Genomic DNA, 25,187 nt, shown 5'->3' on the forward strand with positions numbered 1-25,187 from the left:
CTTCTGCAACACTTTACAGCAGGGGTCTCAAACTCAATTTACCTGGGGGCCGTAGGAGGCAAAGTCAGGATGAGGCTGGGCCGCATAAGGGATTTCACAAACAGCAGCTCATGCCCCTCCAATTGCATTGATTTTTATTTCAAAATCAAATTCACACTGAAGCGAACTATTTTGCCTATTTTACCTTACAGTTCGCTTCAGTGCTTCCATTACAAGTAATCCGCCGTGTCCCCGCCGCAAAACGAGGGCTACAGAGCCCCCAAATCGCCCAGGGGGCAATCCGCCGGCATTTTTTGGAAGGGGCAGAGCTTTCAGCTTCAGCTCTGCCCCTCCTGACGTCAATCACGGCGCATCGCCGCCTCTGCCCGCCCCTCTCCCTCTTCCTTTACAGAGAGGGGCGGGGAGAGGCGGCGATCCATGCGGCGATTGACGTCAGGAAGCTCTGCCCCTTCCAGGATATGCCGGCGGATTGCCCCCCGGGCGATTTGGGGGCTCTGCAGCCCTCGTTTTGCGGCGGGGACACAGCGGATTACTTGGGAGCACTGGAGCGAACTATAAGGAAGCTTTTGCCGGCGCGGACCACAAAATATTGTATCGAGGGCCGCAAATGGCCCGCGGGCCGTGAGTTTGAGACCCCTGCTTTACAGAGTACATAGTCATGTCACTGACTGTCCTCAGAGGAGCTCACACTCTAATCCTACCATAGCCATAGTCTAATGTCCTACCATATTATTTTTATGTATTTATATAGCACTGACATCTTCTGAAGCACATTACAGAGTACATAGTCATGTCACTGACTGTCCTCAGAGGAGCTCACACTCTAATCCTACCCTAGTCATAGTCTAATGTCCTACTATATTATTATTATGCATTTATATAGCACTGACGTCTTCTGCAACACTTTACAGCAGGGGTCTCAAACTCAATTTACCTGGGGGCCGTAGGAGGCAAAGTCAGGATGAGGCTGGGCCGCATAAGGGATTTCACAAACAGCAGCTCATGCCCCTCCAATTGCATTGATTTTTATTTCAAAATCAAATTCACACTGAAGCGAACTATTTTGCCTATTTTACCTTACAGTTCGCTTCAGTGCTTCCATTACAAGTAATCCGCCGTGTCCCCGCCGCAAAACGAGGGCTACAGAGCCCCCAAATCGCCCAGGGGGCAATCCGCCGGCATTTTTTGGAAGGGGCAGAGCTTTCAGCTTCAGCTCTGCCCCTCCTGACGTCAATCACGGCGCATCGCCGCCTCTGCCCGCCCCTCTCCCTCTTCCTTTACAGAGAGGGGCGGGGAGAGGCGGCGATCCATGCGGCGATTGACGTCAGGAAGCTCTGCCCCTTCCAGGATATGCCGGCGGATTGCCCCCCGGGCGATTTGGGGGCTCTGCAGCCCTCGTTTTGCGGCGGGGACACAGCGGATTACTTGGGAGCACTGGAGCGAACTATAAGGAAGCTTTTGCCGGCGCGGACCACAAAATATTGTATCGAGGGCCGCAAATGGCCCGCGGGCCGTGAGTTTGAGACCCCTGCTTTACAGAGTACATAGTCATGTCACTGACTGTCCTCAGAGGAGCTCACACTCTAATCCTACCATAGCCATAGTCTAATGTCCTACCATATTATTTTTATGTATTTATATAGCACTGACATCTTCTGAAGCACATTACAGAGTACATAGTCATGTCACTGACTGTCCTCAGAGGAGCTCACACTCTAATCCTACCCTAGTCATAGTCTAATGTCCTACTATATTATTATTATGCATTTATATAGCACTGACGTCTTCTGCAACACTTTACAGCAGGGGTCTCAAACTCAATTTACCTGGGGGCCGTAGGAGGCAAAGTCAGGATGAGGCTGGGCCGCATAAGGGATTTCACAAACAGCAGCTCATGCCCCTCCAATTGCATTGATTTTTATTTCAAAATCAAATTCACACTGAAGCGAACTATTTTGCCTATTTTACCTTACAGTTCGCTTCAGTGCTTCCATTACAAGTAATCCGCCGTGTCCCCGCCGCAAAACGAGGGCTACAGAGCCCCCAAATCGCCCAGGGGGCAATCCGCCGGCATTTTTTGGAAGGGGCAGAGCTTTCAGCTTCAGCTCTGCCCCTCCTGACGTCAATCACGGCGCATCGCCGCCTCTGCCCGCCCCTCTCCCTCTTCCTTTACAGAGAGGGGCGGGGAGAGGCGGCGATCCATGCGGCGATTGACGTCAGGAAGCTCTGCCCCTTCCAGGATATGCCGGCGGATTGCCCCCCGGGCGATTTGGGGGCTCTGCAGCCCTCGTTTTGCGGCGGGGACACGGCGGATTACTTGGGAGCACTGGAGCGAACTATAAGGAAGCTTTTGCCGGCGCGGACCACAAAATATTGTATCGAGGGCCGCAAATGGCCCGCGGGCCGTGAGTTTGAGACCCCTGCTTTACAGAGTACATAGTCATGTCACTGACTGTCCTCAGAGGAGCTCACACTCTAATCCTACCATAGCCATAGTCTAATGTCCTACCATATTATTTTTATGTATTTATATAGCACTGACATCTTCTGAAGCACTTTACAGAGTACATAGTTATGTCACTGACTGTCCTCAGAGGAGCTCACAATCAAATCCTACCATTGTCATATGTCCATTGTAGTCTAGGGCCAATTTTAGGGGGAAGCGGATCTGTATGTTATGGGTATGTGGGTGGAAACTGGAGTGCATGAAGAAACGCACGTAGACACGGGGAGAACATACAAATTCTGTGCAGATAGTGCCCTGGCTGGGATTTGAACCAGGGACCCAGCGCTGCAAGGCAAGAGTTATATCCACTGTGGCACCATGGCCCCAGGCTGATAGCACAGCCAAATGATGACCACTAGACTACCAGTACCAGGGCAGAGCCAGGGAGAACACTACAGTGGCACAGGGAGACTACAGTCAAGGAGGGGTTAGTTTTGGCTGGGGGTTGGGGGAACCTGGCCAAAAAATTGCTATGGGGCCCAGTGAGTTGTACCTATGCCCCTGGCAGTCATCATTTTTGAGTAGGACAGAAAGTATTATTGTTCAGTAAAAACGCTCTGCTGTTTTCCATGAACAAAACCAGTTTACAAGAGTATACTTAAAATGTACTTTCTTCATAGTTCATATGTTACCACCTTGTTTTGTTAGGTAAAAAATGTTCCAAATGGGCTTCCTGATGAAACGGCAACCATCATTTACTCTGAGAAGTCAGAGTCTCCAGTCAAGGCTTTGAATAACAGCAGCATCTACAAGCCACCAAGACAAGAATTTGAAGAAAGAGTTAACACTCCCCTTACCAGCAGGTGCGTATCCAGTGTACAAGCTGATGTACTATTTTCATTGGATAGATCAGTAGAGAGTATGGGTGCTAAGAAGCCAGTCCCCTCCCACCATGCACAGGAGTTATAATAAATATAAAAGAAGGTAAAGCCTATATTCTAGGCTGTATAACAAACTACACTCTTTATAATGAAAATAATTACTAATACCATAGTAAAAATAACTGTATTAATACTTAACCTTTTGCGTACCAGCAGTCTCTGGCCTTTTAAGGACCAAAGAACGCTGGTACCAGAAAATGGCGCCTCCCGACGAATTGCCGCACATCTATAAATGTAGTTCAGCGCACATCCTCCTATATATATAAAATATGACACAAAAGTCCCAGTTCAAATGTCCATATGTCGGTGCTGCAGGCTCTTATCAATCCACCACCAGATAACACCAGTATTGAGCGCACTCACCAAATTCAATTTGACCACTGTCAGACTGGTCAAAACAGCGCAAGCCTCCAGGTTACCCCAGTGCCTCAGGTCCTGGTCCCATTAGTATCCAGCATGCTTCAAATTCATTTGCTCAGATTGCCTTCCATGTACCTTAAACAAGAGCCTCTCATAGCGTAATACAGTTAAAAACCTTTAAGACTTTATTAAAAATATGCACTCACATGTCACCAATAGTTTTGAGGGCACAGAGTTTTTGTTACAGGCTCTCCCCCGTTGCCAAGCCGGGCTAGATAATAATCCTCCGTTACAGCGTTTCCTGGCCCCTGCTACCTAGTTCCTGGTACGTCCACTTCCCCGCTCGCTCGACTAGTTTCGTCACTCCCTCGTGACTCATCAGGAGCATGGGGATTGGACGCTATACCAGGATATTTAAATGAGCCGCACATACCTGCTGCTCTCGCCAGTCAAAATGCTGTCCCATCACCGTAGGCCCTTCGCTACCATCTCTATGATGGCAGAACGCTGTCAGCCAGTCAGGAGCCGCTTTCATTGGCTCCTGATGCTATCAATGTAAGCCAATGTGATTTGCTCACAGTGATCATGCAGTCAAGAGCCAATGAAAGTGGCTCTTGACCTGCTCACAGAGCTCTGCCATCTTATAGACGGCAGGGAGAGTGAACTGCAGCAGGTGCAGAGCAGCGAGATCAGCAGGAGCACACGCCGAGGAGGGTGAAATATACGTTGTGTCAGAGACGCGCAGCCACCTGCAGGACACAGATTTCTACCAACGTGGTCCGGAAGCGTTTAAGGAGCTTACAAACAGTGGGCATGTTACCACTGAACTCCTCTAAACAAAACCATGTATCCTGTGGTAGCATTTCCATTGAGTACAACAAAGAAAGGGGTAATCCAGACTCCTCCTTCATATGGCAGTCATAGTCATTTATAACTAAAGCTCCGGTAATAGATTTGGAAGAATATATTGGTGGGTCTTCAAATGACATTGATTATGATTGGTGGACTTTTCTCCCATTAGTCTCAAATTGCTAAGGAAGGGGCAGCACCAAAGATGAGTATTTTCTAATCTTTACTAAGGTCACACAAAAGTGATTTGCGTACACATATAAAACACATATATAAAATAATGTTGTATTTCCTTATGTAGGTGTGAGGGGAGCAGAAGCTGAACATTTTGGAAACTATACACTTGATTTAACTGTAGACTGACTTCCAGAGCATGTAGCTAAATTTCAGCATTTCTAATAGAGCCCAGTGAATATTTTTTCAACCAGTACAACTTAAAATGTATTTCTAGATACAGAAGTTATACTATACAACTGTATGGCCATGCTAAAATTCAATATCCTATTATTGCATGGTATTATTTTGTTGTGGTGATATTTATCATTTATCTCTATTTTATTTTAATGCAGCTCACCTACATCGTTTTCTGAGACCCAAGAACATAGCAGGAGCAGGCTCCCTGTCCGGAGGGCTCGTAGGTGGAGGAAAAATCCAGAGCTTGATGAGTCTCAGTATGAAACCGATTATACAACCGCTGTTGAATCAGGAGATGACACAGATATGGAGGAGTGGGACAGGTAAACCTATCAGGAAATAGAACCTATATGAGAAATAGCCAAAGCAGGGTCAGGAATTATGTAGTAGTCACTACAGAGTTATTTTGATGCATATAAAAAGATTTAGATACTGATGCTACCACACATATGTATGTAGAGGAGTAATTATGAGATGCTACGTGTACTGGCCTTATCATTCATCAGACAATGGGCCCAAAAAGGTAGTGAGTAGCTTAAACTCCTATATGGAATTACTGGATTTTTAAAGTCTAACCAAGCACAGACAGTTTAAAGAGAATCTGTACTGTGCGATTTGTACAATAAACACATACCAATCAAGTCACTGTGATCTCCTGGATCCCTCTTTGCCTTTTCCGCCGCTCCCCGTCATGATCCTGGCTTTAAATCGACAGTTTTAGGCAGTGTTTACAAACAAAAAACATGGCTGCTAACCAGGAAGTGATGTATGTGTATGTATATCATGTTACAGTATACTACAAGTTTTTATTACATAGTGAATTTTCTGCACTCCAGTCAGGGATTCTCACAGTTTCTCAGCATGGGCAGCTCCCTCTACCCTCAGACAAGCTGAAATTGAGAGCAGAGACCTGTCTGTGAGGGATAAACAAAGCACACACACAGAGCCTGCAGGGGGCGTGCATAACTTCTCCCTATCACAGCAGAGGCAGCATTCCTCTCTGCGTCGACAAAGCTTGACAAAGAAAAGAAGATTAGATATATTACAGAGACAGTGCAACTAGAAAAGGCTGCATTAATCCTGACCACATTAGAACAGGTATATGAACTTATAGGATAGAAGAAATAAGGCCGAACATTTTGTTACAGAGTCTCTTTAAGCATCCTGTTGTCCAATCTGTACAAAGGTGCACCTAACACCACAGATACAGAGAGGCTGCTGACTACTGAGTGGGAAGCTTCCAGATGGTCCAGAGGCTACCCAGATCCTGACAGAGTCCACTGTTCCAGCACAGGGTCCCTGTTCATCTTCTGGCCATGCTACCAGCTGTGGACATGGTTATCTGCACTCGCCATAGGTTACGGAACCACCACCTTTGGGATGTCACTTTGTCCTGATGTACGCACAGTCTATCATCTGTCATAATGGAAAGCACATTGGGACATATTGTTTGTGATTGATTTGTGGAGGTGTAACTGATCCTCACTACAGCTGATGGTGTTGGGCCTATTGAAAGTGAGAGCATGGCCAACAGATTACTCTTTCTGACAACCTTATAAATTGGGTTGTTAGAGGCCGGTAACAAGCCACTTTGCATCAGTGGTGTTGGGTGCACCTTTACATTTGCTGGACACAAGGGTACTTGGATTGTCTGTGCTGGGGTATCATGAACTGTAATTGTACACACAGAGGACTTGTGAATCTCGACTACATCCGTTTGGATGAGTTGCTTGTTTTGGGGGGCCCTGTTGCCTTGATCTAATTGTTATTCTATTCATCCCCCTTTTCTCAATAAATACAAGAAGCAATAAAGTGACATTTTTAACAACCCTGTAAATACCATATTTTTTTTCTAGAATCCAGCAGTGGTATATAAGAGTAACCTTGACTGCCAGTCTAGGTCTGGTACCTATGACAGTTCAGGGCACGCCCCCCTATAATTTCGGCAGTAAGGGAACCGTATCTCTAACTATGGATGCGCCATTCTTCTTCCAGTCTCGGAAGGTGGGGGGAGGACCAGCACTGAACTGTACATAAAAAAAATGGTGCCAATTTACAGTGACTTTTAAAGTACAGCAATGCTTAGTTGCATCTATAAGGAGTAAAGAGTGAGTAATGTACACTTTAAAAATCCTGGCAATGTTGCTTCAAATTTATGTATGGTTAGAGCATCAAAGGACGTTCTCTGTTTTGATTAATTAGGTGATTGTTAGCTTTGTTCATGGTATTTTAAATCAAAATATTTAGTCCTTCAAGTTGTTATGTAATAATAATTCCTTTTTGTATAGCGCCTTTCTCCTGTCGGACTCAAAGCGCTTGCGAGGCAGCCACTAGAGCGCACTCAGTAGGCAGTAGCAGTGTTAGGGAGACTTGCCCAATGAACTCCTTACTGAATAGGTGCTGGCTTACCGAGTCAGAAGAGCCAGGATTTGAACCCAGGACTCCTACATCAGAGGCAGAGCCCTTAACCATTACACTATCCAGCCACTGCTGGATAATAAGAAGAATGAGGACTCACCTGGCGGGTGATATCAGTAAGGGTGGTCATACACCATACAATCTTGGTTATTCAATCTTAAAGAGAACCTGAGGTGAAGCTTTGGTTCAGAAACCCATACTTACCGCACTAGTTGCTGTGCAGGCAAAGCACGGCTGTGCTCGTACTTAAAGAGGTGTGCTTAAAGATGTCAGTACCTTGTTGGCAATCTTTGAAATGTCTGCAAGCGGCAACAGAGGACTAGAGGAGGTCGTGGGAATCCTCATTAGGCTCCAGCAGCTTCCCTCTTCTTATGCAAGTATGTGATATTGTACCTGAGTTTCAGCTTGGGTACACTTTAAAACTTCCAATTTATTTTTAATCTGTTGGCCCTTATACTATATAAACTTGGCAGATCTGTATAATCCAGATTGTATGATTTATGGCTTTACATCTGCCCAGAAGTGGAAGAGATCCCCACACTGCCAACATTTGTGAAGAAGGGTTCCTCTGTCTCTACCACATCTCCAGCAGGAAGCTGCTGAGTCTGGATGGAATATAATACTATACCATCTCAAGAATATTTTATAACCAGACTCTTTACTTCTTGAGGATATAGAGGCGGGGAGGTTAAAGTGTTAAGTGGAGGCCGATTCACTAATAGGAAGAACCTAGATGTCTGGATAAATGAAGGTCATTTTTTTACACTACTCTCTTACCGCTTTCAATTTGCATGCTTCTTTTTCATCTGTATATGATTTTCTTTCTCAGTATACTTCTGTCTCCTTGTGTAATGACTACTTTTTCTTTAAATTTTCTGTAACTCTCAATAAATTCTTCCATCTTCTGCCTCATTCTTTGATTGTTTTTTCTTCTTCCTTTCTTGATCTTAAGGCTGGTTTCACAGTGGGACGTTACAGGCGCACGTTAGAGCAGCCTGTAACGCACCCCACCGCACAGCAATGAAAAATCAATGGGCTGTTCAGTGCCCACGTTGCGTTACTCAGTAACGCTGCGCCATAACAGAACGTACTGCATGCAGTACTTTATAAGCGGCAGAGCCGCGTTAGACTGCTTGCACATGCGCTGTAATGTTAGGGAGGAGCGGAGAGCGGCCAAGCACATGGCTAATTAATATTCACTGCACTCAGTGACATGCAGTGTTTACTTCCTGGAGCGGCCGCTCTGTGCGGCGATTGGCCAGGCGGGACCACATGATGCCGCATGCATCCAAGAGTGCGCATCACGGCATCACGGACGCCAGAGTGAGCTGCACAACGTGGCTCACTCTGACGTCCACATTAGAGAGCACCAGGCGTTGCGTTAGGGGCATGTTATGCGACTATAACGTCCCCTTAAATGCAACGTCCTGGTGTGAAACCAGCCTTAATCTTGCTTGGAGACAATCCCAACGCATCCGCACATGTCACTTCCTGGTGAGATACTGATCGGTTTCCTATCTGGGGCTTGTTATTGGTCCTTTTGTGTAGACAAATAGAAATTTGGTGGAAATAAAATATTAAAAGTCTCATTACAGCATTTGTCTTTGGCCAAATGCTGTAGGGCTGCAGGGAACTATTCTACAGTGCCAGAGAAGCTCAAAGGAAGGTGCGTGGGACTTGGAACTCTCAGGACTGTCCTTGTTTCACCAAAACTGTGAAAGAGCTCCATCTTTAAATTTAATTGTGCTAAATTCTTCTCTTTTTGGAGCCCTGCATAAATTAGAAAGTTTTGTCATGTTGCCATGAATAACTTTTTATGCGTTACTGCTTTCCTGAGGACCACGTTTTCTTAGAACCTTATATGAAAGTTGCCTTGGGCACTAACCAACAAACCCTATGCTGGTGTTCCAAAAAGTCATCCGCACTCCTTCCATGGATTAAAAAAACCATAAATCTTTTATCAATATCATCATAGAAAAGTAGCAAAATATGGCAGCATGCAAGCTGGCGCGTTTCTAACCCAACCGGTCCTTAGTCGTAGCTACTGGTGCCTAAATAATTTTCTATCTCAAAATTTTTCATGAAAATTTTTAACATAAAACTCAAGGTTGCAGCATTGCGTGCGCTTTGAGCTAGCGGTAATGTTCAGGCCTTAATCAACATATAAATCTCAGATGCCTATTGTCAAAAATAGTCACACTGATATGTGTCCAACAGTACTCACAGGAGCTCATGGGATCATTGCTACCACCATCCAACAGCAGGTATTTTATTGCTCCTCAACACTGCAAAGATAATAAAGAATACTTGAGACAGACCTCAAGTACCTAACATAATAAACAGAGCGAGGAAAAAAGAAAGAAAAGACAGGAAAAAAAGAAATGTCACCAAGTCTCTAAACGCTCAGGCCCCCAATCCTCATCCCAACTATCGGTAATCATGCTCTACCAAGGACTTGTCTTATACTTTTGTCATATAGTTTGATTTTATCTTCAAGAATGCTCATCATGTGTTCCTTTATCATAAAAGTAGTAACCCTTGCCTTTACTACTGCACATGAAACTAATGATGTCTTCCAGGATTTGGCATTGTTTGTTTCACCCCCACAAAAATAAAATCAACTATATTGTATTTATAAATATATGTATTTATACGCTCAATGTTAAAGTGTAAAACTGCTGACCAAGGGTTCTTAAGGACCACTTTCACCATTAGTTTCTGAAACATTCTAAAGATCTGTGGGTCAGATTTATCAAGAGTGTCTGAGACAAGATATTGGTAGGTTTTTAGAAATCCGTGCAGAACTGTCTCAGGCATCTTAAGAAATCATTAGATAGTGCAGATTCCTTCTTAACCACTTCAGGACCACAGTGCTAAACCCCCCTAAAGACCAGGCTATATTTTACTAAAAGGGCCACTGCAGCTTTAAGGCCAAGCTGCAGGGCCGCACAACACAGCACACTAGTGATTCCCCTCCGCTTTTCTCCACACCATCAGAGCTCTCTGTTGGTGGGGTCTGATCTCCCCCCAGTTGTTTGCTTTTTTTAATATAAATATTTATACTGTGTTTTTGTTATGAAAAAGAACATTTTTGTTGCCTCCCCCAGCCAGCCTATCACAGCGATCGGCTGTGATAGGCTTCAGCCTATCACTGCCGATCACTCTTTTGTGCCCCAGGGAGACAGCCCTGTGACACTGATGCTGATCGCAGCACTGTAATATGTAAATAGATGGCGATCACACCGTCTGACAGTCTCCCGAGCGGCAATAGCCGCTCGGAGACTGAAGAGGGGGGGCGGAGCTCTGCCCCCCGAGAAGGAGATGCGCGCAATCTCCTTCACTAACCGGCTCCAAGACCTGACGCCAATTGGCGTTAGGCGGTCCTGGGGCTGCCGCCGCGACCACGCCCATTGGCGTGGGGCGGTCTTCTAGTAGTTAAACTGTAAGGAATAGAAGGAGCTAGGAACGTCTCTCAGGCAGTGCAGTGTGTGAGGGGAATTGCTGTTGCTGAGGTAACCAACACACCTGCTGTCAGCAAGCTCTGAGTGAGGGGGGAGGAGCCCTTCACAAATCACATCTAGCCTGCACTATCTGTAGAACTGCTAATGAGCACTTCTTAACCTCCTGGGGGATACAATTATATCGCCCAGGAGGTGGCGCAGCACTATTTTTAAATTTTTTTTATTTTTTAAATCATGTAGCGAGCCCAGGGCTCGCTACATGATAGCCGCTGTGCAGCGGCATCCCCCCACCCCCTCCGATCGCCTCCGGCATACAAAGCAAACAGGAAATCCTGTTCAGAACGGGATTTCCTGTTTGGCTTCCCCCGTCGCCATGGCGACGATCGGGATGACGTCAACGACGTCGTGACGTCAGAGGGAGTCTCGATCCACCCCTCAGCGCTGCCTGGCACTGATTGGCCAGGCTGCGAAGGGGTCTTGGGGGGGGGAGCGGCACCGCGAGTAGCGGTGAATCAGCGCGGAGCGGCGGAGATCGGTATATACACGCAGCTAGCAAAGTGCTAGCTGCGTGCAACAAAAAAAAAATTATGCAAATCGGCCCACCAGGGCCTGAGAAAACCTCTGTGGTGGCTTACCCCGAGCTCAGCTCGGGATTATCCCCCAGAGGGTTAATCTGCAGCAGTTAAGGAATGGATTTGCACTTTTCTTAACTGTAGTGTAGCTCTAGAAATCCATGCTAAACTGCCGCTATTACATAGGCTTTGGGAAGTTTCTTACTAGCATGCAGAACTGTTCTTCTGCTGTTTAGAACAGTTTTAGAAGAAAAAAACGTCGGTAATGCTTTGATAAATCTGGCCCTGTGACCAGAACCGCGTTGTCTTGGTAAAAGTATGCAACATGTCTCCTCTAGCCCCACATCCCCTAAAACAGGTAGCTAAACTTGTACCCGATAAATAAGAAAGACTTGGAGGAACCCAGCACCAGCAGCGGAGAACCCTATAAGGTGCCTCCACAAGAGCAAGATTTATAGAAAGACTAGGGATAGTTTGCCACATTTTCCCAAGTCTGTCTAAATATTTGTGTGCAAAAACTAAGTTACCTGGCTTACTTTTACAACTCAGCCCTGCCCTTTAACCTCATTGTCCATGCCATTCATTTCCAATAATTTACAGCCTCCCTTGGATAGCCAAAGTAAGAATAAACAACATCATGTGTATGAATAATTATTGACTCTCGTGTGTATAAATAATCATTGACTGTCCTGGACAACTAGTCTTCCAAAGATGTAACACAGCCTGCAGAGATTGCTTTAGGTTATTCATGAAGAATGGTATTGTTCTGTTTACAGTACTGGCAAATGGCACAGACAGGAAGAAAATAACACTATATGTAACTGCTTCAAACTGACATAGATTTGAATAAGCTAAGAAAACGTTATTTAGGGAGGAAATCAAAAAGACGCACTGGGATTAATTGACTATACTTGACCTCTTACTGCCATCAAGAATGAGCAGTGTTTATTATCCATCCTGAGATAATTAATGCTTGCTTGCACTAACACATAGGAGAATGCAACAATGCTCAGAGCATGATCTCTGCCATATTAACTTATATGTTAGAAACAGTTATACGTGTAAAAATCAAAAGAAAACCGCAAGAAGCATAATTAAGGTGAAAAAGTCTATTTACCAGTATACAGTATATTACAATAAATGTATTGTTTAAATAATTATTTGCAATAAAAATAGCTTTTGAATATACTTGCAAGCATTACAATACTTTACACCTGATTGTATTACAATAAGTGCTAGTGTTAAAGCTAATGGGAACCCGTTTTGAAAAAAAAAGTCAGATACTCACCTAAGCAGAGGGAGGCTCTGGGTCCCATAGAGCATTCCCTCTCCTTTCCCTGTGCCCGCTGTTGTTCTGGCTCCCCATAGCGGTATTCAACCGTTTCGGTAAAATACTGCTGTCTCCCGGCCGAAGGGAGGCTTCGGAAATGCTTCGGGAGCCCAAGTGCTCCCGAAGATGGGCCGCTCTACACTGCGCACGCGCCCTCTATGACGCACTCGCGTGTGCCCCGCCTGTCTTCCGGAGGACTCGGCTCCCGAAGTCCCCGCGGTTGCGGATGCGAACGGTAGAGACAGCGCAGCACAGAGGGCACCGGGAGAGGAGAGGGAAAGCTCATTTGGACCGAGCCTTCCCTCTCCTTAGGTGAGTATCTGCCTTTTTTTCTTTTTTTTTTTTTTTAATGGGGTTACATTAGCTTTAAGGGTTAATGATAGCTTAACCAATGTAAATTTAGTGGTTAAGAAAAAAAGTGCAAAGCAGAAATTTCTTCGGTAGGCTATATGAAAAAAACAAAACAAAAACTTGATGTTACGGTAAGTGATTTTAGAAATGAGAGGCATTCTTTAGTGTCAAAAATGGGGGCATATAAATGCTAAACTTTTCAATCCAGGTGAACTCTCAGCTTAAAGGGAACCTAAAGTGAAACTTCCATATTTATTTCCTTTTAAGCAATACCAGTTGCCTGGCTATCCTGCTGATCACTTTGGCTGGAATAGTGTCTGAATCACACACCTGAAACAAGCATGCAGCTAATCTAGTCAGACTTCAGTCAGAGCACCTGATCTGCATGCTTGTTCAGGGTCTATGGCTAAACATATTAAAGGCAGAGATGATCAGCAGGACAACCAGGCAATATGCATTGTTTAAAAGGAAATGTGGCAGCCTCTATAGCCCTCTCGCTTTTAAATGTATGCTTTTTCCTCACCAAGGGCCCGATCCAATTCACTTTTTTTTCCTAGGTTTTCTCCTAGTTGCTATTTTCATATTGTAGATTTAATGCCTTTTAACACGTTGCTGACCGCATCACGCTGATGGGCGTGGCCGCGTCTGCAGCCCCAGGACCGCCTAATGCCGATCGGCATAAAGTCCTGGGGCTTCGTTTTGCAGGAGATCGCACGCAGGCAGCAGGAGATGCGCGCGCATATCCTGCTGTTAGACGGCGAAACCGCCATCTAATTAGCATGTACAGCACTGCGATCTACAGCAGCGCTGTACTGGGGACAGCCGTGTGAATCAGCTGTCCCCTCCAGGGGATCAGAGGTGATCGGCTGTCATAGGCTGAAGCCTATGACAGCTGATCATGGGGATTGGCTGGCGGGGGGAGGGAGGGGGGGCTGGGGACATAAATTATAAAAAAAAAAAAAAAAAAGACATTTTATTATAAAATAAAGAAATACATATTTACAAATAAAAAAATAAACACCTGGGGGGGGGGGGGGGGGGGGGGCGATCAGACCCCACCAACAGAGTGCTCTGTTGGTGGGGAGAAAAGGGGGGGGGGGGAATCACTTGTGTGCTGTGTTGGCTTTAAAGCTGCAGTGGCCCATTTAACAAAAAATGGCCTGTGGTCCTAAGCTTCTGGTCCCGAAGAGGTTAAATCACCGTCCACCAGCAAGCAAGAAAATATTCTAAATAATTTTGCCTGTAATATTTCTCCTTTTTTTTGGGTACAAGTGTGATAATATATTTTTTATTTTTAAAGGCTAGAATCGCTCTAGAATGCATGCACCGCGTTTGGCGATCACCGCTAATCGTGAATCGCCGGCGATTGCGATAGTGAGATCTAGGGCTAGTGCTTTAAAAAGCTCTCGCGATCACCGGCAATTTGCGGTAATTGCACCAGTGTGAATGGGCCCTAAACGAGCACACTGTAGTCTGCCACTACTGTATGTTTTTGCATTAGCTAATAAATGTGACCGTTCAATACCGTAATTAACAGTCAATTAATCCTGAAAGACCATTCCCAGCATTCTAGATGTCAGCGTGTTCCTGATCTTTCATAAGAGACATAAGTGCCCAGACACCTATCACTATATAGTCACATTCAGCATTTCTTTTATATTGTCAGCTGAAAAAAAAAACCTAAAAACATAATATTATGTCGGATATTTCTTTCAACAGTCTGTACCCACCCATCACTTCAGATAGCCAGCGCCAGGAATACAAGCGAGAGTTTGATTCTGACCTCAGGAAATACAAGAGGATGTGTGCAGAAATGGATGACATCAACAACCAGTTGCAGCAGCTCAGTAAACAACTGGATGGATTAACTGAGGGCACAGCCATATACCAGGTACTGTGCAATGCTATTACCAGCTTCAGTGTGCTCTGCACTTTATACACTGTTGTTTCTTGTGAAAGTACTTTTTGTACCTCGAGCAGTAACGGGTTACTTCTGGTAAGTAAAGAAGGTAGCTTTATTAAAGCAGGAGTCACACTTGAGTCTGGGGAAAAATGGAAACTGCATTATTGACCTACAGCCATCTGTTGGCAGGTAAGGCAGGCAGGCAACATGCTAAAAAAAACTCCAGCAGTGTTGGTATTTTTTTTTTTCACCTCTGTGGGAAAACACACATTACTCCCACTGCACTGCAATTGTGTATTGGGTAGCAATACATGCAAAACCGCACACAATTTCTGGTAAGTGTGACCCCGATCGCGTCATCAGTAGAAGCCGACACTAGGGGAACTGTCAGGGACAGATCTAGGGGTGGGCGAGCGGGTATCTTGCCCCAGGTGCAGTTTGTTGAATTCTTAAAAAGGCGGCAAAATGAATGGCAGTTTAGGCGCCAAAACCTGATCTTTAGGCGCCAAAACCTGACCTTGCCCCAGGCGCAACTTGGTCTTGCTCCGTCCCTGGGAACTGTGAGGGAAAGGAGGTCTCCGATCGTCATGGGCTTCGATAGGTTAGGTGAGCTGTGCTGCTGCTGCTTTTATTCATACAGGGGGTGCGGATAACATGGGGAGCAGAGGAGATATGGGGACAATACAGGGAGTCCCTGACTTCGCAGCATGTCGTGTCAACAGGCATTCTAAGTCATGACTGTATTTGGCATATAAGATGCAGTGACTTTTTCTGCCCATTTTTGGGAGAGAGAAAAAGTGTGTCTTATATGCTGAAAAATATGGTAATCAGGTATGAATCTCAAATAACCAGATTCAGCTCTTGCCAACCTGCCAGTGAGAGCCCTTTTCCTCTAAGAAACACGATCACAATCACATTTCTTTCTATTTCGCCATAATCTGTTCCACTTCTGCTGGGTGTGCGGTTTGCGTTTGCGGTGAGTTTGCAATATCAAATGGGAGGGAAAAAATACCTGGTGAGAAAATCAGTTTGAATTGCCGAATTTTGGGGACAATCACATAGCAGTTTGATTGTTAGGTGCTTTTCATGCACTCCTATACAAAGTATAAACACAGCAGAAATGCAGCAGGCCAATGATTGCAATTCAGGGGAAGAAAACAAATCACACTATTGGAAAAACAGCACCCCAAATTAACATGTTAATCACGATGCTGTACAGATCTGCCAAATGCAACCAATCCAATTTTCGTATCGAATGGCAGCTAGTGAAAAAGAGCTCTGACTCACAACAGGTTTCAAGACAGCTGTGTACTCTCAATAGCTGGATAAATATTAGAAATGGTGGAACTGGATTTTGCTACTATATACCACGACTTCCTTTGTCATTAAGTAGAATACAAGCATTACACAAATGGTCTATTAGACTGTTATATCCTGCCTCATCACCAAAATTAAGATAGAGTACTGTATGTGATACTCTTTTAATTTGCAATTAAAAATAGCATGATGCAGTACTCATTTTATATGACAAGTGTTCTGACATGGCAACAATCATCTAACTTCGAAGCAGGTGGCCGCCATAGCAGTAATGTTATACTGCGTGGGGCACGTAAGGGTACTTTGGGGTTCCGGCGATCGCCAGACCCCGAATTACTCCTCCCTCCGAGTTGCTACGTCTCAGTTGGGGATAGTATTTAACCACTTGATGACCCAGCCTTTACCCCCCCTTAAGGACCAGCGCTGATTTAGAAGATCTGTGCTGGGTGGGCTCTACAGCCCCCAGCACAGATCAAACACCAGGCAGAGCGACCAGATCGCCCCCTTTTTTCCCCACTAGGGGGATGATGTGCTGGGGGGTCTGATCGCTCCTGCCTGCGTGTGGGTGGCAGGGGGGGGGGGGGGGGAGGAACACCTCAAGGCCCCCTCCACCGCAGGATTCCCCCTCTCCCTCTTCTCCCTCCCTTCCCCGGAGATCAGAGGCTGCACAGGAACGGATCTGTCCTGTGCAGCCTCTAACAGGCTCCTGCCTGTCATGTGACAGCAATCCCCGGCCGCTGATTGGCCGGGGATCGCTGATCTAGTACAACGCTGCTACTGTTAGCAGCGTTGTACAAATGTAAACAAAGCGAATTATTTCTGCTTGTGTTTACATTTAGCCTGCGAGCCACGATCGGCGGCCCGCAGGCTATTCACGGAGCCCCCCGCCGTGAATTGACAGGAAGCAGCCGCTCGCGCGAGCAGCTATTTCCTGATTAATTAGCCTGCAGCGGGCGACGCAGATGTGCGTCGCTGGTCCTGCAGCTGCCACTTTGCCGACGCGCGGTATGAGTGCGCGGTCGGCAAGTGGTTAAAGGATACATGCAGGGGAGAAAAAATGCACTTACCTGGGGCCTCCTTCAGTCCCTGGCCGCCGTCCTGTGCCCTCGGCGCAGCTCCGGTGGTAACCGCTCTTCTCCGCTGCAGAAGCCGACCTCGCCAGGTCGGCTTCCGAGTCGGCTTCTTCTGTGCTTCACCCCTACACCACTGACATCATCAGGTCTGTGCTGTGCAGGCGCAGAAGTTCTGCGCCTGCGCAGTGCAGCACTTATGATATCAGTGGTGGAGCGCAGAAGAAGCCAACCCGGCAAGGTCGGCTTCTGCAGCAAAGAAGACCGGGAGCTACCGGAGCTGCGGCGAGGGCACAGGACAGCTGCCAGGGGTTGAAGGAAGCCCCAGGTAATTGGATTTTTTCCCTGGAAGTATCCTCTAATGCCGACAGAAATTTGAGTGGCAGCAGGGTAAGCTGTAATTCGGCTGTCTCTGCGCCCAGCTCACCAGCGGCTTACATTTACATATGCCTCTAACTTACCCTGCTGTATGAAATCCACAAATTTGAATTTTCATTATTAAACTTCAAGTGAACACTAGGTGGTTTAAAAAAAAAAAAAGTTAGATACCTACATATGGATAGTCCAGATGCTTCCCATCTCTCCCCCCCCCCCCCCCCCCCCAATATTGCCATGCTTGTCAGACATGTTCTCATGGCCATGCTCTCCTCCATGTATGAACCCGGTTGTACTGCGCAGTACGGCCGCACACTTGTACATACAGCGGTCAGGATTACAGCCATGAACTGTCAGAGGTTCCTGGGCAGTGACAGTGGTCTTGAGGAGGACATGGGAAGCTTTCCGTGGGATCAAGCGTCTTCCCTCTTCTTAGGTAAGTATCACATTGTTTATTTTAAAAATGCCTCAGGTTGACTTTAAAAAGCAGCAGCATTTTCTATTAACCACCCTGGCGTTCAGTTTCCCCAGGATTTCCGTGCAAAAAGTGTTTCAATTAATTTCCAATAATTTGCAACCATTTTGTTTTGCAACCAATTTTTTTTTAATATTAAATTTAATACAGATTATTGTATTGAATTCAATTTAAAAAAAAAAAAAGTGTTTTCTGCAAGATGTTGATGACGCTGTGTGACCCTGGTGTCATCAACGCCGATCAACGGGGGACATGTGATTGCTGAGGAAGAATCAAAATCCGCCAAGGGACATGGAAGAAGACACTGGGGAAGCTATCAGAGGTACGCGACGAGGGATCAGCATGCCAATGGTGAGTATAAGACCCAGATGTATAGGTAGAAGATGTGCAGCCAGGTATAGTTAGCCAGATGTGCAGCCAGGTATAGTTAGCCAAGTATAGTTAGCCAGGTATATAGCGAGCCAGGTGTTTAGCCAGGTATATAGCGAGCCAGATGTTTAGCCAGGTATATAGCGAGCCAGATGTTTAGCCAGGTATATAGCGAGCCAGATGTTTAGCCAGGTATATAGCGAGCCAGGTGTTTAGCCAGGTATATAGCGAGCCAGATGTTTAGCCAGGTATATAGCGAGCCAGATGTTTAGCCAGGTATATAGCGAGCCAGATGTTTAGCCAGGTATATAGCGAGCCAGATGTTTAGCCAGGTATATAGCGAGCCAGGTGTTTAGCCAGGTATATAGCGAGCCAGATGTTTAGCCAGGTATATAGCGAGCCAGATGTTTAGCCAGGTATATAGTGAGCCAGATGTTTAGCCAGGTATATAGCGAGCCAGATTTCTAGCCAGGTATATAGTGAGCCAGATGTTTAGCCAGGTATATAGTGAGCCAGGTGTTTAGCCAGATTTATAGGTAGCCAGATGTCCCCCTCCCGATCCTCCCCCCCCCCCAGCACGCTGTGGGTAGCGATCTGTGCTACCCACAGCGTGCAGAACAAGCATCCAGCCACCCTAGGGAATCCCTGGGCAGCCAACGGGGCAGAGAATGTGCGGGGGATCCCCCTTGTATGTGGAGGCTGTGCTGGCGGGGGATCCCCCTCTGTGCGGGCGGGGGGATCCCCCTTCTATTGTGGCTTTTGCGGGCGGGGGGATCCCCGTCTGTGCGGGTGGGGGGATCCCCCTTCTATTGTGGCTGTTGCAGGCGGCCTATCCCCCTCCTCCCCCTCCCTCCCGATGTCCCCCTCCCGATCTCCTCCTTCCCCCCCTCTCTAAGCCCATTGAGTAAATAGATTTACTCACCGAGGGCTTTCTCCAGCAACGGCAGCAGCGCTTCCTCCTCCATCTCCGAAGTCTCGTTCTCTGTACAGTTACATTACGAGACTTGGTGACGTCACCAAGCCTCGTAATGTAACTGTACAGAGACCGGGACTTCGGAGATGGAGGAGGAAGTGCTGCTGCTGTCGCTGGAGAAAGCCCTCGGTGAGTAAATCTATTTACTCAATGGGCTTAGAGAGGGAGGGGAGGAGATCGGGAGGGGGGACATCGGGAGGGAGGGGGAGGAGGGGGATAGACCGCCCGTAACAGCCACAATAGAAGGGGGATCCCCCCACCCGCACAGAGGGGGACCCCCCCGCCCGCAAAAGCCACAATAGAAGGGGGATCCCCCCACCTGCACAGAGGGGGATCCCCCGCCTGCAACAGCCACAATAGAAGGGGGATCCCCCCACCCGCACAGAGGGGGATCCCCTGCCCGCAACAGCCACCATATAAAGGGGTTCCCCCCGCCCGCACAGAGGGGGATCCCCCGCCAGCATAGCCTCCACATACAAGGGGGATCCCCCGCACATTCTCTGCCCCGCTGCCTGCCCAGGGATTCCCTAGGGTGGCTGGATGCTTGTTCTGCACGCTGTGGGTAGCACAGATCGCTACCCACAGCGTGCAGTCAGGCATCCAGCCATCCTGGGGAATCCCTCTGATAAGAAAAAAATGCAGCCGGCGGGGCAGAGAAACAGGAAATCTCCCTGTCGGCATGGACGAGCTCAGCTCGTCATTAACGTTTTTTGCAAGTTTTTGCTGGACGAACTCAGCTCGTCGATACCGCCAGGGAGGCTACAGGGCCAGTACCTGAAGCACCTCATGCACAGTGCTGTATTTCAGGTCCTGCTGATGGATGTGCTGTTCATCTCTGCAGGGGTTTTAACCACTTGAGGACCTACCCTTTACCCCCCCTTAAGGACCAGCGCTGTTTGTTGTGATCTGTGCTGGGTGGGCTCTGCAGCCCCCAGCACAGATCAGGGTGCACGCAGAGCGATCAGATCACCCCCCCCCTTTTTCCCCCCTATGGGGATGATGTGCAGGGGGGGTCTGATCGCTCCTGCGTGCAGGCTAGTTGCGGGGGGGGCACCTCAAAGCCCCCCTCCGCGGCGACATTCACCCCCCTCCCTCTCCTACCTCCCTTCCCCGGTGATCCGGGCTGCACAGGACGCTATCCGTCCTGTGCAGCCAGTGACAGGACGTCCCCTGTCACATGGCGGCGATCCCCGGCCGCTGATTGCCGATCTGCCTTACGGCGCTGCTGCGCAGCAGCGCCGTACAATGTAAACAAAGCGGATTATTTCCGCTTGTGTTTACATTTAGCCTGCGAGCCGCCATCGGCGGCCCGCAGGCTATTCACGGAGCCCCCCGCCGTGAATTGACAGGAAGCAGCCGCTCGCGCGAGCGGCTGCTTCCTGATTAATCAGCCTGCAGCTGGCGACGCAGGGCTGCGTCGCTGGTCCTGCAGCTGCCACTTTGCCGACGCACGGTATAAGCGTGCGGTCGGCAAGTGGTTAAGACCCCTCTAGATGGCTGGATCTTTTGTGTTTTGCAAGTGGTTACTGGCAGCGATGGGCTTTCGAGCAATTCCGAGTAGCAAGCTACTGGGAATTGAAATGCTAATGACCCGCTGATTAAACAGGTGTGAGATATGGGGGACAGGGGCTAACTTATCCAGAAGTCTTCAGGATTGTCTGCACTCCATTCAGCATCATAGGCGAGCTGTTGGCTGCGTTCCATGACTCACTACCGTACTTCCTCCTTCCGGCTTGAAGGAGAAGGCGTGGTAGTGTCGTGGAACACAGCCAACAGTTCGCCTATGATGCGGAATGGAGTGCAGACAATCCCAAAGACTTCTGGGTAAGCTAACCTCCCCGTAACCTGTGGTCACACCTGTTTAATCAGCGGGTCATTAGCATTTCAATGCCGAGTAGCTTGCTACTCAGAATTGCTTGAAAGCCCATCGCTGATTACTGTCCGTCAGTTCTGTGAATTGTGTTGCTGGTTCTGCTATGAGCTTAACCACTTGAGGACCCACCCTTTACCCCCCCTTAAGGACCAGCGCTGGTTTGATTGATCTGTGCTGGGTGGGCTCTGCAGCCCCCAGCACAGATCAGGGTGCAGGCAGGGAGATCAGATTGCCCCCCTTTTTTCCCCCCTATGGGGATGATGTGCTGGGGGGGTCTGATCTCTCCTGCCTGCTGTGGGTGGCGGGGGGGGGCACCTCAAAGCCCCCCTCCGCGGCGAAATCCTCCCCCTCCCTCTCCTACCTGGCCCCCCCTGGTAAGCCGGGCTGCACAGGACGCTATCCGTCCTGTGCAGCCAGTGACAGGCTGTCTCCTGTCACATGGCGGCGATCCCCGGCCGCTGATTGGCCGGGGATCGCCGATCTGCCTTACGGCGCTGCTGCGCAGCAGCGCCGTACAAATGTAAACAAAGCGGATTATTTCCGCTTGTGTTTACATCTAGCCTGCGAGCCGCCATCGGCGGCCCGCAGGCTATTCACGGAGCCCCCCGCCGTGATTTGACAGGAAGCAGCCGCTCGTACGAGCGGCTGCTTCCTGATTAATTAGGCTGCAGCTGGCGACGCAGTACTGCGTCGCTGGTCCTGCAGCTGCCACTTTGCCGACGCACGTTATGAGTGTGCGGTCGGCAAGTGGTTAAATGAATTATAACACCCACCTCACTCTACCCCTCTATACCATTATTAAACCATCTTGTCAATATCTTTAGCTGGTAAGCTTGCAAGGGCAGGGCTCTCTCATCCTTTTGTATCTTGGAATTTGCTATACACTCTGATCATCATGTTACGTTTGTCAATTCTGTATGATGTACTAATGTTAATAATTTGTGTATACCATTGCCTGTATTATTATGTACCCCATGTTTGCTTCTTACTCTGTACAGCACCATGGAATATGTTGGTGCTTTATAAATCAATAATAGTGATAATAATATCTTAACCTGTTACATTTTGTGATTGCAGGGGGTGGCAGAGGAATACAACAGACTTAAAGACATCAAAAGAGTAAGTAGCTCACTCACATATGAGATTACATAAGGACCGAACACTAAGAAGCCAGCGCAGGAGATTTGGGCGCAGCCGGCGCCACCATAGACCCTAATGGGAATTACGGCTATAGCAGGCACAGAGTGTAACTTCGGCGCCATCAGAAGATGGAGCTGAAGTTACTTTTAAAGAGAACCTGAACTGAAAATAAAAAGTCAAAATAACCATACACAGGTCATACTTACCTCCTGTGTAGTCTACTCCTCAATCTCTTTCTCCTCTCCTGTGTCCCATTTCACTGTGTCCACTGTGATCAATGGATTTATCCGTCCTCCATTTTAAAAAATGGCCATTACCACCTAACAGCTTTCTGGTCAGCACACTGTTAAACTGTAATATCACCCACTTGAGCCATAAGGAAACAGACATTACCTAGCACATTAGTTGTAACTGACAGCTGCTGATATATAACTGACAGCAACTGGTATAATTCACTTCTGACAAAATCTTGTCAGAACTGGAAGGGATCACTGTAAGAAGAAAATGGTGAGCTTCTGAGAGGAACTAACAGCGAGGTTAGTATGTAATATTCATTTGCAGCTACGTCATGTGTTTCTTTTAAATAATTTTCCGTGCTTCATGTTCCCTTTAAAACACTGTAATTCGGCTTCCAGTAATAGCTAGAAGCCGAATTACATCATTCCCCACTATCCATGGCGGCCTGGAGGGGAAATAGTAATTAACACGGCCGGGACTTGTATGGCAGCAGGATCAGCCATATACCGGCTGTATCCTGCACCCAAGTCTACCAGAGCCAATTTCATCTTGTACGCCATAAGGACATCCCTTCTGTGTCTATAGTCTTGGCATCTCTGCGGGAGTGCGTGCACGGGTGTGGTCTGGCAGCTCAGGGAGACAAGTGCATAGGGTTACATGCTCAACCTATGCACTTAGGCGCTGGCCTAAGTAGCATACTGTCAGCTCTGAAAGCATACCAGGAAGCGAGGCTGGGTGTCTGATTGGTGGATACTGTGTGTGGTTGGCCACTGATTGGTGAGTACTGATATAAAAGTTTGCCTTTATTTAAAATTCACTGCCCGTGCTGTTGGTTTTGCTGCATCTACCGTTGTGACAGTTTGCTTGAACTCTGCCTTGACTGACCACTCTTCCGATATCCCCTGGTAACTTGTCTCTCTGTGTATGAACCTGGACTGTCTATCTCGTTTGCCTGCGTTGGTCTGGTTTGATTTCTGGCTTCTATTCATCAGTGTTTTTATCTTGCACACTTAAAGGGGCACTACAGCGAAAAACTGTAAAATTTAAAATATGTGCAAACATATACAAATAAGAAGTTCATTTTTTTCCAGAGTAAAATGAGCCATAAATTACCTTTCTCCTATGTTGCTGTCACTTACAGTAGGTTGTAGAAATCTGACAGAAGTGACAGGCTTTGGACTAGTCCATCTCTTTATAGGGAATTCTCAAGATTATATTTATTTTCAAAAGCACTTAGTGAATGGAAGTTGCTCTGTCCAACTGCCAAGAAACTGTGTAGGGAGCAGAGAAGCTGGCCAGCATCATTGTTTAAATCCATTTTAGGGAATATCTTTATAAAGAAATAAAAGCCTTGCTGAGAATCCCCTATGAAGAGATGGACTAGTCCAAAACCTGTCACTTCTGTCAGATTTCTACTGCCTACTGTAAATGACAGCAACATAGGAGAAAAGTAATTTATGGCTCATTTTACTCTGGAAAAAATGTACTTCTTATATGTTTATGTTTGCATATATTTTAAATGTTTACCATTTTTCGCCATAGTGCCCCTTTAAATGCCTGGGTGTAATTGAGTTTTGGAACAATTCACTGGTCATCACTTGTCTGAGCAAGGATGCCCCACACAGGACAAAGCATGTGTAGGAGATTGGGGCAAACGTACTGATAGTAAAGGCAGTAAAGGCAGGAGATTCCCCCAGATCTTACAGGGAGTATTTTGTTAGTATTTTATTAAGGCATAATAATTAAAAGACTGGGAGCCTTCCAGTATCCTTTCTCAAGGCGTTATGCCTTTTTTTCCTGTTCCATAACTCACTGAACATAAACTCTCCCTTGATCGTCCACTATAAATAAAAACTCTTTGGATAATTTCTCCTTCAAAGGGACGTCATGTGGAGACGATTGATTTGTCAAGTGATTGACTTGTAATTCTCTGATCCAGAGCTGATAGAGAAGTGAGACATGATCATCCAATCAGAGAAATACAAATCAATCAAACAGTGTAACAGAAATTCTTACCAGATACACAATACATATTCTCTCTGCATTTAAGGCCTCATTATTGCTTTTCAGATTTGTTTTCCTTAAAGTTGGCACTGTTTATTCATATAACCTGCTCATTTGATATTGCTATACAAAGAATTGTTTAATTCTGTTTGTATTATTTCTACATTAAAGTGTACCAGAGATGAATATACAGAAAAAAATCATACATACCTGGGGCTTCCTCCAGCCCGATCCCTCCCTGGGTGCAGTCCTCTGCCTCCTGGATCTTGGGTCCCGGTATCTTCAGCCAGTTGGGGCTGGTCGGCGCAT

General features: G+C 46.9%; 1 protein-coding gene across 2 annotated transcripts in view; it reads left to right on the forward strand.

Annotated features, from left to right (window-relative positions):
• The window catches only part of LOC137513409 (occludin-like), a 54,817-nt gene that overhangs the window by 19,016 nt on the left and 10,614 nt on the right, over positions 1–25,187 (forward strand). For both annotated transcript variants that reach the window (XM_068234131.1, XM_068234130.1), the window contains exons 4-7: positions 3,155–3,309; positions 5,166–5,333; positions 14,862–15,033; positions 22,575–22,616. In XM_068234131.1, coding sequence (XP_068090232.1) covers positions 3,155–3,309; positions 5,166–5,333; positions 14,862–15,033; positions 22,575–22,616 — 537 coding nt within the window. The remainder of the gene's footprint in view (positions 1–3,154; positions 3,310–5,165; positions 5,334–14,861; positions 15,034–22,574; positions 22,617–25,187) is intronic.

The sequence above is a fragment of the Hyperolius riggenbachi genome, chromosome 1 (genome assembly GCF_040937935.1).
Source record: "Hyperolius riggenbachi isolate aHypRig1 chromosome 1, aHypRig1.pri, whole genome shotgun sequence".
In the NCBI taxonomy this organism is placed as follows: Eukaryota; Metazoa; Chordata; class Amphibia; order Anura; family Hyperoliidae; genus Hyperolius; species Hyperolius riggenbachi.